This window comes from Diorhabda sublineata, chromosome 4 (genome assembly GCF_026230105.1).
Source record: "Diorhabda sublineata isolate icDioSubl1.1 chromosome 4, icDioSubl1.1, whole genome shotgun sequence".
NCBI lineage: Eukaryota > Metazoa > Arthropoda > Insecta > Coleoptera > Chrysomelidae > Diorhabda > Diorhabda sublineata.
Window position 1 is genome coordinate 22,795,914 of NC_079477.1, and position 16,839 is coordinate 22,812,752.

The 16,839-nt window shown below is 33.5% G+C and overlaps 1 protein-coding gene across 10 annotated transcripts in view; it reads left to right on the plus strand.

Moving 5' to 3' along the window:
* Nucleotides 1–16,839, plus strand: part of LOC130443396 (serine/threonine-protein kinase tousled-like 2) — a 107,210-nt gene that overhangs the window by 53,121 nt on the left and 37,250 nt on the right. For 3 of the 10 annotated variants that reach the window (XM_056777971.1, XM_056777970.1, XM_056777972.1), the window contains one exon: nucleotides 15,349–15,405. The exons of 5 other annotated variants lie outside the window; for them this stretch is intronic. In XM_056777971.1, the coding sequence (XP_056633949.1) occupies nucleotides 15,349–15,405 (57 nt within the window). Of the gene's footprint in view, nucleotides 1–10,462; nucleotides 10,760–15,348; nucleotides 15,406–16,839 lie in introns of those variants that run through there. 2 more of the 10 variants (XM_056777983.1, XM_056777982.1) reach the window with 2 other exon arrangements.

Genomic DNA, 16,839 nt, shown 5'->3' on the forward strand with positions numbered 1-16,839 from the left:
ACGGTTTTACGTAAATACGGCCCTGAAGAGATCATAGACTGGCCTATCTTTTTGCCATTTTTTTTTATCTACAATAGCGATTTTAACGTAGCGCACACAGTAGTTTCAATCGATATACTGTTATTTCCCTACTCCTCTGTTTATACGATCACAAAGCTTCAAAATGTATAAGAAATACATATTCGTCGGCCATTTTGAATTGATTAACTTTGACCTTTCCGGTACAAATCTGTTTTTTTTTGTTTATTTCGATTATAGAAAATCGTATTATTCGTCAGTCAACTATATACAATACATATTTATGTTTTAAACATACAATTTTAATATTTTTCTGTTGCTGAATATAGTAATAGATTCAGTATAATACAAATCGAATGTACCTATATATAGTTCACGTTGAATCAAGTATGTAGAGGTGACGTAACCCGTCATTATACTATTCCACGCGTATTTTTCAAATTACTATGATTGTTACAATCATTTCGTACAAAACTAGATACCAATATTGACATAAATAAACTGCAATTAATCAGTGTTCGTAGAAAAAATATCGTAAACAACTCGATAGAAAGTTACGACGCCCAAATCTTCAATAAGCTACCAAAGCACACAACCTATAGAAGTTCAAAATCAATATCCACAGACATCTCCATACGGCAAATTGCTTTTTACATAAAAAAATGCCTATTTCACATTTCCATTGACAGAAATTGTGTATCTATCGTCCTTTGTTATGTAATCACTTACTTTTGTATTACGTATTTATTTTGACAATAAGGCACGTCAAACGTCACCTTTAAGTTGAGATCGCAAACTTTTTAGATATCCCTCGTAAAAATCTGTGGAGGAAAAATTCTTTGTTTCCTCATCTATTTATCTATTTACCTATGAGAATTTTTTGCTATGAAATTTTAGTTGTATAAAAGTTTTAAAACAAAATGTCATTAATTAATAATTCCCTAAGCTGGCCTCATTTTTTTTTAACGTAAAAACCTTGAATAATGAATTGAAGATTATTAAAATAACTCGATATGTCACAAAAATGTTATCAACCAGATTATACGAATATTTAAAAAATATACTTACTTCCATTATTTTCTATAAAAACACGTTATATAAGGCGTAGTTCGTAAAAGCGTTTTAAAAAAGAAGATTATGTATCTATAATGTATTTGTTAGCGATACTTCCATGCTTTTTACTTTTCTGTGGTGATCTATCTGTTGATTTAAAAAAGGAGAAAGACTTAACCAAGAAAAAAAAGCGGGACAGAGATAGAAAACATGTAACTAATTTATTTTATTTTTAAGGAATAAATTAACTATGATCTGTTATATTTGTTGTGAATAAAAGTATTAAGTGGAGTTGATTATTTGTGAAAGATTCTAAAACGAGTTTTGGTGAAATCTCAATGTACTGAAATGAACAAAAATTTGCTATTATATTTGGAACCCGTCGGATATCAATTATATCAAATTTACTAACAAAGTTAGAAGTTTTTTTTATTTTCTATAGAGAAATACCGCCTCTGAAATATAGTAAGTACAAATTGAGCAGACGAACGGGTTCATCTTACCGTTCGTACAAGTTTTTCAAAATATTTTCAACATTCTCGTCGCCGATAAAGAAACACGTTCTTCTTTCTCGTTCTGGTTTCTATTAATCTACAAATTCAATTGAACAAAACTCGAATCTCGACAATTTCGTATCGTGTAAACCGGTCTTCGGAAAACATATTCGTCTCTCTTTATTTACTGTTTTTTTTTCTTCTGTCCATCGACGATCTTCAATTTTTCCTCGTTTCAGTTTTATCGCGTATCTCGGAACTTTTGATTTCGCTAAACGGTTCTTACCATCTCGTTATTTTACGCTATAACAACAGGGCCGCATTAAGATTATTTTTATTAAGATATTCGAGCTGGAGCACGTGGCAAATTTTTCGGGCAAAAATACATAATATTTCGTGGTTTTTCGCGTTTTTTTACCATAAAGGTGACTATTATGTCAAAAAACTTTAAATTAAAAAAAAATTTACTAGCGTGTATAAAAAATTTTATATTTCCGAAGCCCTTTGTGATATCGATTTATTTTTCACATGAATCAATTGATGGAAAGCGTGACTAAGTAACTGTATATATTGGATTCCCCTAAATTTGTGAGAAATATACGGGGTTATAGATGGAAGTTATGGAAAGAAAATCTTTGCTCTAAAAATAGAAAAAAATTTTTGTTTTCACTGTGTAAGTTGTTCGGGAAAAAGATTACTATAGATGGAAAATTCATAGAAACTGGATTTTCCGAGAAACTGTTCGTTTGATCCGGAAACTAACATGATTTATGAATCTTTCGTACAAAAGTGCATAGTATAGACTTATTATAGATTTATTATTTATCATGCTGATGACGTCCTCTTTCAATAATTTGTATTCTCAATAAAAAATGAATAATTAAAATTTTTCAAGTCCGTATCTGTTTATGTGAAGATGTGTTCCGATGGAACGGTGTCGTTGCACCTCTGCCGTGCAATGCGAATGTGAAGGTACAGTCACGACGAAAAACCTAACCGATTTCGAATGTACCTACGAGAGATTTGTTGTTTAGTAAACTCTCTTAAGTCTTCATTCCAGGGGTCAGAGCTCATGCTTCTATATTATTTTGTGATTATTGTTGTTGGTATGTTCGGTAGTTTACGTCGGTGATGACGTCCGTTCGGTGTGATTTCAATGTATTTGTGATTCAATACGTAAAACATGCTTATGTACATTTTGGTAAGTTTAATTTTCTATTAAAAACTGTATATTGTTGAAAATTTATGTTTTGTATACCGCCGCACCCTGTATAAATCAAGTTTTTCAAGACTGTCGATTTAAAGAGTCGTTTTGTGACATACACATTTTTATTTTTGGACTTCGACCCAACTAGTGTTATTTTTAATATTAAATACGGATCTTTTAATGTTTCGGAAAATTTTTGTAATTTTTCGAACTAACAAAGAAACAAGACATTTTGTTTTTTAACATAGATCATAGACTTTAGACATACACCTTATGAATATCCCACCCTGCAAGTAAAACTTTGAGGTTAAGAAATAGGAAAAAGTCGCTGGGAACCAAATCAAGTGAAAATGGCAGCTGGCCAACCGATTCAAAGTACACCTCTGAAATTTTAGGCGATCATAGAAGTGCGATTTCCAGGCGGAAAGAATTTTTGTTCCCGTATTTATTTATTTCGGAGCAAGTTCGCTCTTTGCATCTATTAACATCTTGAAACCGAGTGTCTAGAAGCCTTGAAAACCAGGAAAGACACGGGAATATCACACAGCCGGGGATTCGACGGGAATTTTAAGTAATTTTGAGTGAGCCAACTATGGAAAATGATGTCGAAAGCGCATCATCCAATCGAAACAAGTTGAACCTCCCTCTTAACTGCTTATTAACGGGCATACATTGCCTACTTTGAGACCATGTTCAAAGATAGTCTGTCCAGACGAGAAATCTTCGTATGCATTAAATTGTAGCTCTGAGTAGCTCCCTCCGAAATTCTGTTCACGAATAAGAAGCCATCTAAGAGTTTCGAAACAGTGGAAAAGTCTTTGAACAATAAATCACAAATTCGCTGTCCCTATCCGAAGAACTAGAGCCATTCTTTAAAAATTTTCAAAGTGATTAGCCTCTAACTCCATTTCTTTATGAAGACCTGATTGCAGATCTAAATACTTGATGAGGCGACTCGTTGCAGGCGAAACTCCTACATATTTATAAAAGACATTTTCGAAAAAGTGCCAATGGTTTGTTCTGCAATTTCAAAAAAGTACAGGATACCGATTTATGTAGGTTATGCCTCAAGACCGGCTTTAAAAAAACGCGTTGGGGTAAAAGATAAAGATATGTTAATCTTAACTAAGAGTTTTCTTAATCCAAATAAGACAAGGATCCAGAACAATTCGTGCAAGTGATGTCCGAAGCATTCGACATTTTGTTGACTGCAAACAGATGCAACGCTACTACATTGGTAGAAACAGACTTTTAGAAGCGAAGATGGAAAATTAATCCAGATGTGAAAGAGTATTCCGAAATCGGTTGTTCGTAGATTTTGCTACATCACAAAAAATTCGTGATCTGTAAGCAGTAAAAGCGTAAACTTGATAATAGACAGGAGCCTTTGTATTTTGGAACACACTTGATAACTTCTTCTTCTTCGTACGTTTGAACTTAGTCCTGTGTTTGCAACAATAGTTGCCTAGCTGCAGCCGGGATGATGAAGACCAGCATCTTGTTTGTGGTGGTTTTGGTGTTTGGGATGTATTTGGCTTTTTCTTCTTGGTGTTCGCATTTCAGTAGTTCTTAAAAGAAGAAGAAGAAGACTTGGCAACTTGTTTATTTGACTATGACCAGATATTTTTGGACCAATAGAAAGAAATCGCGAAGAAACGAGTGTTCATAAAAAATGATTATGAAATTTGATGAATTGAACTTCAAATTGCTTCCGTACCCACCAAATTCTCCAGATCTGACCCTAATTGACTACTGATTCGAAAAAATGTTCCAATGACAAAAATATCGATCAATTGATGATGTTCCATTAGTTACTGTCACTAAACTCATAAATTTGTTTTGTTGTGTGCCTTTTTTTCTAATATATTTTGTTTTTATCTTGTTTTTATAACCATTTTATGTTATATTATATTTTATTTTTGTTACAATAACTTAACAGATACGAAATTTTGAAAATTTTCAAAATATACATTGAAAAAATATTATGGAAATGGAATTTTATTAGTAATAAAACCTTGGGTAAATGGGGTTTTCATTGCATGTTTAACAATTACATTAAATTCCATGTTATGTACTTCCTTGAAAGATACGCATAAAAATAATTTGTGACCAAAATTATTTCACCATAAACATCTGGATATACTACTTTTATACTGTAGAACAAAATCCTTCTCGAATTTTTTTTACCTGTTTCGGGTTTAACATTTGTCTAATTTAACGTTTACCTGCCTTAAACTTCCACTGATCGGATAAATAATATACGAGGATAAGTTGATAAATAACATGCTAAAAGCCACATTGAGGCACTAATGTCTGGATTTTCTAATAATTTCTGGGTTTTCCAGCTGTTTTCTGGATTTTTTAGCTAATTTTCATGTTTCTTACCCAATTTCTAGGTTTTTCCAGCCAATTCTGAGTGTTCCAAGCTAATTTCTGACTTTTTTTAGCTAATTTCTGGATTTATATAACTAATATCTGGAGGTTTCTTACTAATTTCAAGTTTTTTCTATCTAATTTCTAGATTTTTTCAGTTGTCTTGGTTTTCCTAGCTAATTTTTGGCTGTTTTAGCTAATTTCTGGGTTTATATGTATAATTAAAATCTGGAGTTTTCTCTCTAATTTCACGTTTTTCATAATTAATTTCTAGGTTTTTCCTGCTAATTGTGGGTTTTCTTAGATAATTTCTGGCTTTATATAACTAAAATCTGGAATTTTCTTACTAATTTTATGTTTTTTCTACCTAATTTCTAGATTTTTCCAGTTAATTCTGGGTTTTCCTAGATAATTTTTTGGTTTTTAGCTAATTTCTGGGTTTGTATAACTAAAATCTGGAGTCTTTAAGTTCACGTTTTTCATAATTAATTTCTAGGTAATTCCTGCTAATTGTGGGTTTTCTTAGCTAATTTCTGGCTTTATATAACTAAAATCTGGAATTTTCTTACTAATTTTATGTTTTTTCTACCTAATTTTATGTTTTTTCTACCTAATTTCTAGATTTTTCCAGTTAATTCTGGGTTTTCCTAGCTAATTTTTTGCTGTTTTATCTAATTTCTGGAATTATATAACAAAAAATCTGGAGTTTTCTCTCTAATTTCGCTTTTTCCTGATTAATTTCTAGGTTTTCCCTGCTAATTCTGGGTTTTCCTAGCTAATTTCTGGGTTTATACAACTAATATCTGGAGGTTTCTCACTAATTTCACGTTTTTTCTACCTAATTTCTAAATTTTTCCAGATATGTCTGGGTTTTCCTAGCTAATTTTTGGCTGTTTTAGCTAATTTCTGGGTTTATACAACTAATATCTGGAGGTTTCTCACTAATTTCACGTTTTTTCTACCTAATTTCTAAATTTTTCCAGATATGTCTGGGTTTTCCTAGCTAATTTTTGGCTGTTTTAGCTAATTTCTGGGTTTATATAGCTAAAATCTGGAGTTTTCTCACTAATTACACGTTGTCCTAACTAATTTCTAGGTTTTTCCTGCTAATTCTGGGTTTCCTAGCTAATTTCTGGGTTTATACAACTAATATCTGGAGGTTTCTTACTAATTTCACGTTTTTTCTACCTAATTTCTAGATTTTTCCAGTTATGTCTGGGTTTTCCTAGCTAATTTTTGGCTGTTTTAACTAATTTTTGGGTTTATATAACTAATATCTGAAGTTTTCGTAGCTAATTTCACGGCCACTGGGGGTTCTCAAGGACTAACGGCTCCTTGAGGGGCCGAAAAAGGTATACTCCTATCCTTTCCTTTCATCCACTGAAACAACGACAACAAACACATGGTGAGCCCATTGTTTGTTTGGATCTCCGTTTGGCAGTTAAATAATCAGTAGAAATACCTTGTAAGAATGATATTTGTTCAATTATTGTTGATCTCATTCAGGTTCTTATCAATAAAATGAAAATTGAAGTTTCTTAAATTAACTCACGTGTCTAACAATAAAATCAACATCCTGTATGTTTATTAGATGGCAAACTGTATTATTGTCACTCTGGCTACATATTTTTTATTATTTTTAATTATTACGAAAATAGTAATAGAAAAAAATGTATTGACTAGTCCTCGTATATGAAAATTATATTGATTCCTCTTGGTTTAATATACTCGACTCCATCTAGACTATTAAAATTTTTTCTGAATCGGAAGACTATACCACCAAGGTTGGTCAGTGAATTTAAAATAGGTTCTAGTCGGTACACGTGAATGGCAAATAAAAAATGTTGTAGTGGTCCTGGTCAGGGTTTCGTGTATTAGTACGTGTAGTAGTGACATATACTATAAACGGGTTCTTAAATTTTTTTGTGGACGTAATCGATGTAATAGCCTCTATGCAAATCATAAATTAACAGGTTTGATATTTTTTTATTATATAAAATAATCTATGAAAAGAGTAGGAATTATTTTAAGACGTACAATTTGAATGGAGTTTACTTTGGCAGCGTAGCCAATTTTTTTATTTTTAGCTCGGTTTCTCTAAATTTAATTGGAACTCGACCGTGTTATAACTTTTTTAGAATAGAGACTTTTGAAATAATTGCAAATGACCAGCGTTAAAAATGGGACAGTAATTAAAAGATTCTCACTTTTTGACATAATCTTTCGAACGTTCTCGTCGTCGTTTATCCGAGAAAAGATAGTATAAAACCAATTCGACTAAAAAATTTATAGATTCAATCTAGTTGAGCTCGCCCAATTTAAATAACTGTGTATAAAGGATGTGTATATATACGTTCATCTTATCCAACGAGTACAATGTATAAATAAATCGTTTTTGAAAGCAGTAAATGTTTTTACGTCGAACAATATAAAGATTGTTTAATAACGTTGACATTGTACGGCATGGAAATGGTTGCTTCTCGCTATCAGGTACGGATTTACCCCAAAAACAAAAATTCATCACAATTTATTTTTCGATATTATTTATTTTTATTAGGAGAGCTACAAAAAAGGGTGTATTTTCATTTTGTGAGAAAAATTATTTATTCCGTACAAAAATTTCGAATTTTATTTTAAAGGGACAACGAAATAATAAATTGAGCATCGTTTATGTTTTAAAAACTGAGTAATGAGAGTATTGTAATCGTTCTAATTCAAATACAATTTATTTTCACTGCTCATACCAGGATACGAAGCTATTTGATTGAATTTAATGCAGCAAAAACCCCAAGATACTGTTTTTACAAGACTAGCATAATGGTTGAGGATTTGGTCCTGTTTGGACATCAAATATCACCACTTTGACATCGCAAATACGCTTCCTTGGGCTTGAGTTTAGGAGCAATATATTTTGGCATAGTCACGTGACCAAATTAGTTAAGACTATTCCTAAAACAAGGTCCAGATTCGTCCATCGGACCGGAATTTGACTTCCAAGCATACTTATAGGTTGACCAAAAACTTGGAAAGACTAGAGCAAGATGGCAGACACACTGGGTTCTCCAGTATCGCAGCAAGAAATGGGGACACGATAGATCATTTGAATCGTAGTGTATACGAGACCTCAAATTCGTATATACAAGATGGCAAAGTTCTTCTGAGATGTCCAACATAATCCCACTTAGAGCAGTATTTGCAAGACCTATTCGACAGGCAATTTCTTTTTTTGGAGAAGCGCAAGCCAGCAGGATTAATTTTCCTCAGAATATCACAACCTGCAGACGTTTAAGATTAATATCCATAGGCATCTCCACATGGCAAGCACCCTTCGAGCTATATACGACTATAATATAATTCACCCCTTGTGATTGCTTTTCTATATTATGGATTTTTTCCAAATGACCACTCAACTATCTTTATAAAATTACACAGTCGATTCTTACGACATTACGTGAACAAGTGAAATCGAATAAAATTTTTCTTACGCATATATTAATGGAAATTTATTTGGTTAGTGTTACGAAATTAAACACTCAAATAGTTGATTCATATATTTGAGTCGATCAACTCAAAAAAGTCACGTTTCAAGGAAAAAAATCCCGTACGTGTCTTGACTCTAATTACCTGTTTTAAACATATGTCAATTTTGAGTATACAATCATAAATAGTATCCTACCAAATTTAAAGCATTCTATTTGGAATGATCAATTATGTTTATTAATGAGCTGTTATGTTAAATATTTTTTTTGATTCCGGTCCTGTCCACCGGTGTAAACCCGACTTTTGTGACATTTCATTATCACAATAGATTAGAGTGAGATGCTAACTCGGCCGCATTAAACAAATACTTACGTTCATAAATAAAATGGCTGGATGTGCGAGGGGTGACCGCTGTTGCGAGAGGGAGGGGAGCGGTCATAGAAAGAGAGGTGGTAAACGGCTTGCAAAACAACTTTCGGATTTATCTTCGGGCATATCCGATTTTTGTAATTTCTCAGACGTTTTTTTTTTTCTCAATTTTACATGCGACTAGTTCATTACTGAAGCTTTTCCATCAATTTTAGAGCAGCAGAACTGAATCGTTCAAATGCACCGTGATCATGTGACCTTTAACCTTTGACTTTTAAACGGTTTTATTAGATGAAATTATATAGATCTCAACCGATTCGTTTTGTAAAAATAACTTTCGATATGTAAGTTTGAATCTATTATTTGTGCTTAAATTTTGATATTTTTTATCGGATTAATTAAAAAAAGTTTAGAAACCAAAATTGATGCAATGCTTTACGCTGTTATTAATTTACGATTCACTTTTTTGTCAAAAATTCCATACATTTTACACATATTTTATATTTTTTCGTGTCAACGGCTCCGCCTCTCATCAAAATACGTACGCCGGTTATTATGTTAATCATTTGTTGTCCCAGTCGACGATCCTAGTGAATTTTGAAACGTAAACGAGCTTGAAAGCGAGCAACGCGCGCTGATTGCGTGGGACACTCGATTCTCATTTTTTTTTTTTTCATCTTCATTTTAATCCCTATCAGGTCTGGAGTTAGTAAATGATAAATATGCAAATATAAACAATTGATTTAACAAGTTTTGTTCACGGTAGATAATTTGGACACATCCTTTGGACGGTCAAATGCGCATGCTTTGTTCAGAATATGTTCTGAACATATATTCCTCCACGAACGATTTATGAACATCTAAAATTATAATTTGAATACAAAACTAGCTGGGAGAATAAAATATTTATGTAATTAACTTGACGAAGTCAGTACGTAGAAAACCACATAGTGGTCAGGTTATTTAGTGGTAAATTTGACAAAAATGTCAAATAGGATGAATGCACATGCGCCAGATTGAAAATCCTTACCCAAGTCCGAGGATACATTGGACGTATTTAGTACGGGTTCCGAATTATAAATCTGTGCTCAACGAACGCACGATTTCAAATCTATTGACAGAACATGTTCGGGATTTCGACTGCGAACGAAGCTAAAGATAAAAGGAGAAAATAAACATTTGACTTTTTCATTTGAATCCAATTTTTGTTACAAATAATTTGTACCAACAACTAAAATATTTATTTATGGTTATAGTCTTGAAAATGAAAATATTACCAATACCTAATATAGATTCAATATCAACATATATGTAGTTATTCACTTAGGTGCTGAAAAATAAATTATAATTATATAAATTTATTGGTTCAAATGTGTCGAAATATTTCGAGGTCGGTTCTGCGCCACCTTTGCGTCTCGCCTCTCGGAGCGCCTGCGATGTCGAGAGTTAAAATCGGGCCACTTGTGTGTGTAGCTGTGTTGTGAAGGACTGTTTCAAAGACCGATTTAAGCAGCCACATAGCGAGTAGAGCGTTGAACTTGCCCGCGCGCTGCTGTATTAAAAGAGGCGGGCGGACGAACTATTACGGCATACGACAACAGAAAACAGCCGGTCGGTAGACGACGTTGCCATATCGGCAGGGATTTCCTCGGTTTATAATTATGACTCATCGTGCGCAAACATTCTACTCGAGAATATATACTTTTAAAGTATATATTTAAGGATTAGGCGGTTATTAACGAAATTTTTATTTTGTAATTTACGGGTAAGTTTGAATGTATAAAAAAAATAATCATAATATGCGTCTAATTCTCATTGAGTTGTACTTCTAGATCTGTCCGGTCTAGAATCATGATCAAACTTGTTATTTTAACGTTTGCGAAGTCGTAGAATCAATTTATCGAGATCCATACGCGTATTTTGCGGAATTTCCGACAGATAATTTAATAATATAAATAACTTGTTCTTTGTAAATGATTCATCACTCGTATAGACCTCTCCTCCATCACCATGACTGAGGAAATAGTGGAAATTTATACTTATATCATTTCCGCTCAAAATCTAATAGTTTCGCCAATGAAAATATCTCATCTAATTATTAAAAAAACAAACTTTAAGAAAAGGTATACTTATTATGAATTTAATAATATTAATAAATCCACACTATCAATTTTTCCTTCTACTGTTTCCTGTGTGTAGATTAATGTTTAATGTGAAATAGTAGAACCGACAACGTCGCGGGGTAACCCCGAGACAAGTGGAAGCGATATCTCGCCGACTTGCGGATTCGCCTGCTGAGCTTGATCGTTTACAATCGTTTCACATTCACTCTCTCTCTTACGGGTTCGTTTGTCTTCTGTTTTTGCTCGGCTGGCGCGTCCTAGAAGGCCTTGGGAGAGAATTTCTGCCGGTTCGCTTCGATTCGACCGGCGGTGTTTTTCGATCTCTTGTTTTACTTTGTTATGACCCATTTTCGGCCATTTTTTTATCAAAAAAAAAAACATGATAATTCAATACAATGATAATACCTTAAATTAACGACCTACCTTATTAAAACTATAAATATTCTCCACTAAAATGAAGAAAATTTTTACAAATTCTTAAGAGATTGTTTCGGTTCGATAATCAAATATAAATGTATATATGGCATTGGATAGTATGTTGAGTGGTAAAGATAAATTGAAAAAAGAAGTATTGAAAGAAATTTTATCCACGTTCTATTATCGATTTGATTGTGACTTTCACATTATAAGTTTAAATACTATCCGACTTAAAAATATATGGTTTACACTATAGTGGCCAATAATAATAATATTATACGATAAAATAGTATACAAGTTTTTATGGATATGTGTGCATATTGTCCTTGAATCGATCCGAATGATATTAATGTATCTTATACAGGGGACAAAAGAAAAATAAGAGATTATATATATTATGACTGTATACAAGACGTATCAATAATTATGGATAATGAAGTTTATTTGTAAAAATATTATTTGGGCAGATATGTTACTAAATTTAAGAAAAATTTTATATGTCTCTAAAGTATTTAATATAACAATTGATGATTTAGAAGTAACCAATACAAGTCGAAAGCATCAAGTTTCTCTCCGACAAGAAATCAATAGTCACAACCTGTTACAGTGTTTCTGTTTGCAGTTATGCTGCTGGGAAAGTACAGTTTCGCCTAAAGTTTTGCGTTGAATCGTTCGGGTAAAGCAATATGGCGATGTATACACGCTATTTTTTTTTCAAATTACGCCGAGAATTCAATACGATAGATAGAGAGAGAAATAGAGAAGGATGGACGGGAACGCCAAGTGTTATTGAAATATTTGAAATTCAAATTTGTTAGCCGACGTACAGAAATAGAAATTGGAATGGATTCAACTAATATATACTAGACGAATCGGTGGAGAATTCTATTGGGGTTATTGAAGATAGAAAAATAAAATATTTACCGTATTCTACTTATTATATTCATTTTTTTCTGTGTGTTTTATTCCTTCGATTCGAAAATTTGCGGATTGATTCATTATCTTGATCAGTATAACAAAACAGTAGTTTCGAATGTATGGAGGTTGCTACATCAAATTCACGATAGGGAGGCGCTACTATCGCATGAGTGTAAATTTTAAATAAACCGCTAGAAATTCAAGAATAAGGAAAGAGAAAGAAATAAGTGATAATTGACACTTTCGTTCTAGAAATTCACAATAATCAATTAACATTCAGCGTTACTTCAAAGTACCTTTTCTAGGTTATATTTACAAAATTATTTTGTACTACGTGAATAGTTCAGATTTTGTATACCAAAATTTAATTAACGACTAGCCATTTAAAATTTGTTAACACTGCATACTTCACTCTATTTGAGAGAGATCATTCAAATAAGACGGACGGAAGACTGAACTTAACGATCATATGATATGTCGTCCGACAGGAGCGCCATTCTGGTCAAATTTTGAATTATAATTTACCGTCTACAAGCGTATAGTTTTTAAGCTAATTTTAAAGAATCATACGTATACCTTACAATTGGTGAATTATCTTAGATCGAACTTTAATACGAGACAAAGTTTTTAATATATGAGTTGTTTTAAGGTCTATTTCGATTACCATTTCTGTATATCTTTTAATAGCTTCCCATTTTAGAGTTATACTATTCGAACATGAATATATTTTAAAGTGAACTGGCTTACGAGTCCCCGTAGATTCTTCTTAATTGTATTTATGTTGCATGTAAACGTATAAACTCTTCTGTCGAGCAAAGACACCTCTAAATTTATTCAAGTATGCGATAGTCGATTCGAGAGATCGCTTCTTGATCCATATAAGGAGAATCGTATACGGCTACCAAACGAGACTCACGCCGTATTTTTTTTTTCGTCTCTCTCTCTTTCTTTTCTTCGTTCTTTTTTAAACTTTGGTTCGGTTGGTAACGTTCAAACTGACGATCTCGTCTTTCAGCGATTATCCGCACCCGCCAGAGAATATTGAACTTTCAACCGTTGCCGATTCTTCTCGTCGGAATAAATACTATTTAAACGTTATTACTAACTATTCGGGGTAGACTACAAATTATACAAGAAATGAAAACTATGGAGGTACAAAGATTTCAACAGACATCATTCTTTCTTTTTCAAACTTCGGTTTGGAAATATCCAAAAAGAAACCTCGTAGACAGGGCCGGATTAAGATTTATAAGGCCCGGGGCTAAAATAATGACGGGGCCCCCTTAAGGAATTCGAAAACCCGGAAAAATCCACAAAATAATATCAATACATTAGATTTGTGGTATCAACACATCAAAAAAATACAGAATGATTTCCAAACGATGGAGCCCTCTTGGACCTGGGGCCCGGGGCTATAGCCCCCTCAAACCCCTAGCTTAATCCGGCCCTGTTCGTAGAAAACGAGTTTCAGTGTATCTCCTGCTGATACGTATCTGACATCTTTTCATAAAATGGATATTTACCTAGACATCTGTGGGGATTCATTTGGACTCTTTGGGAATCACTGTTTTATCTACAAGAGACATATCTAGATATAGTAATGGTAGAATTCAAGCTAGAATACAAAATTTGGAAGCACTGATAGAACAGAAGTAAATATTGATCAATTCGCTTCGACTTTTTGTGATAAAGCGCCATCTCAAACTGCCGTGTTTCGCTGATTTTCCGAATTCAATCCTGGTCGATGAATTTCGTGAAGGTCGTTCAAAATCTGTTGTTGTACGTAAACTGATATCGCAAGGTCATGTGACATATCGTGTGATTGAGGCATTAGTGAACATTTGGCTGTGGCGGCTTTAGGGGTGGCGCACAGGGCCTGGCGAAAATTAAAATTAAGTTAGTTAACTAATTCATTCGTTCAAAACATAACTGAAAAATTCATTACGTACATCGAGAGATTTTTTTCGATAACCGTAAGTACAAAAAATGACAAGTCCGCGATTCGAGGTTTATAAGTACAAATGTGTGTAAACAGAAGTAAACTTTGAGTTATTGTAACCCTTAACCCAAAATTACATACGATCTACGTATATTTTCACTTATTAACTGCGAATCGCGGACTTGTCACGTTTTGTGTTTGCGGTTATCGAGTGCAAAGACCTGCCGCCGGAAGCCTCGCAATGGGTAAGGCCGCCTCTGGTCAAATAGATTCGTTCGCATAATTTGATAAGCGCTGCAAAGAGACGAATCATGGATCTATAAATATGAACCCGAAAAAAAACAACAATCGAATGTATGGTTTTTTCAGACGAGCCAAAACCAACGAAGAACTTATTTATTATAAATATAATTTGAGTAGCAATCCTCCAATAGTGCTACAAAGACCGATAGATAAAAAATAGGCTCGTAGTGCCCCACTTGACGTCACCAAAGTTCGATGTACTTTGAGAAACCGCTTTGATGTTGTCCGCGTCCGTAGTCTCTCAGTTTCGTCCTCCTCCATGCACCAATGGCACTAAGGATCATCCCTGATGTCCATGGTGTGCAGGTTACGTCTTAGATGGTAGTGTCCGGTCACTAGTCTGATTTCGCGCCTATAGGCCTTTGCTTGTCTCAAGTCAGGCGTCTCCATCCATTTCTGTCGAGCCCGCCTTGCGAGAAGACTGTTGAGAGATGGGTTCTGGACCTATTGGTAAACTTACCTTCCAATTGCTAAATGTGATGATAATCGTGGGCTATTTGAAAAAAATGGATCGACTCTATTTTTTTTCCTCAACTTAACATAGATATAATTTCATATGTTTAGGGTTAAATTGACTTAGATTTATGCAACTGACGTTTCGGAAAGAAGAAAATATTTGAAAATTGATATTTATTTGGTGTTGTTTTGTTTCAGGTGAGTGTCCCTAAAGAAACAAAAGAAAATAATGTCTTAAATAATGCGAACCCCGATGTAAGTAGTTTCTATTTTTATTTTCTCATTGCTCATTTTTTTTTTAAATTCATCTTCGTTCCACTTTATCCTTAATTTTATCGTTTACGAATTCCCCACGGTTAAGTTTAGTTTTTCACCCCATCAAGATGTTTTATTTTTATTATTATTATTATTGTAATGTTTTTAATTATTTTATTTAATATAAACTTATAATACTTATCACTACCACTTAACTAATTTATTTAAATTCCTCGATTACCTTGCTAATTCGTTCTGTTTACTACGACTATTTATTATAAACTGAACTAAACTTCGCTACAGAAATTCCTTATATATCCCAAATGAAATTATTCAAAAGAAACAATGTAAATAAACCGCTTGCTATAAAAAGTTATAAAAAATCAAAGATCAAACATAGGAGGCGCCTTCCCCGAATTTTAGAATTGTACTATATCCAAGCAGGACCGGCTCAAGAGTGGAGATGATTTCGTAACATATTTATATTGCGTCATTTCGGAAACTATAACCCGAGTTCAGGTTATTCAACTATCATCTGATGAAGGATCCTATTCGTTCAATTTTCTTTAGAAATTTCAAATTTAATAAATGACCTTTTCTATTTATAACTTTTTGTGCGTTAATGATATTTATTTAGGTTTATAATAGATTTTAAATGTTTAATATTTGTTATTGAGCAATTATCAAAAGTTTACCTCCTCTCACGGATTTTGCATTAAAATTTGAAACCAATAAACATGACAAATGAAACAACCCTTCAGCTGATCGCATTTACCTACCGGTCTACTAGGGTAGAATGGATCATATTATGTGACTAAGACACGATTAAATTGATCATTTTCCGAACAACAAGTGAACGTGATCCGGGCTAGTTTGCGAACATTCATTATCATGATCAGGTTAATCATAGTTTCCTATTGTCTTCATAAAAAACTCGTGCTTCAAAACGTATGATTTTGGAATTAAAATTTAGTGAATGAGTTCTGGAAGGCGATGAATCTGAAATTGGGAAACTATGTACCAAGTTCACGTGTCTCAGCAGTTTTGGAAGGCGTTCACGTGTCTAAGCAGTTTTGGAAGGCGATGAATCTGAAATTGGGAAACTATGTACCAAGTTCACGTCTCTCGGCAGTTCTGGAAGGCGTTCACGTGTCTCAGCAGTTCTGGAAGGCGTTCACGTGTCTAAGCAGTTTTGGAAGGAGATGAATCTGAAATTGGGAAACTATGTACCAAGTTCACGTCTCTCGGCAGTTCTGGAAGGCGTTCACGTGTCTCAGCAGTTCTGGAAGGCGATGAATCTGAAATTGGGGATCACGTAATCTTTCTATACGCGCAGCAAGTGCTCAAAAGCCTAATCTTCTTCTCTAGAGCTCTTTTTGTATTTTCCAGACTCATAGTATCGGGATTTTAGTTACCATTGTCATTTTTCCACTT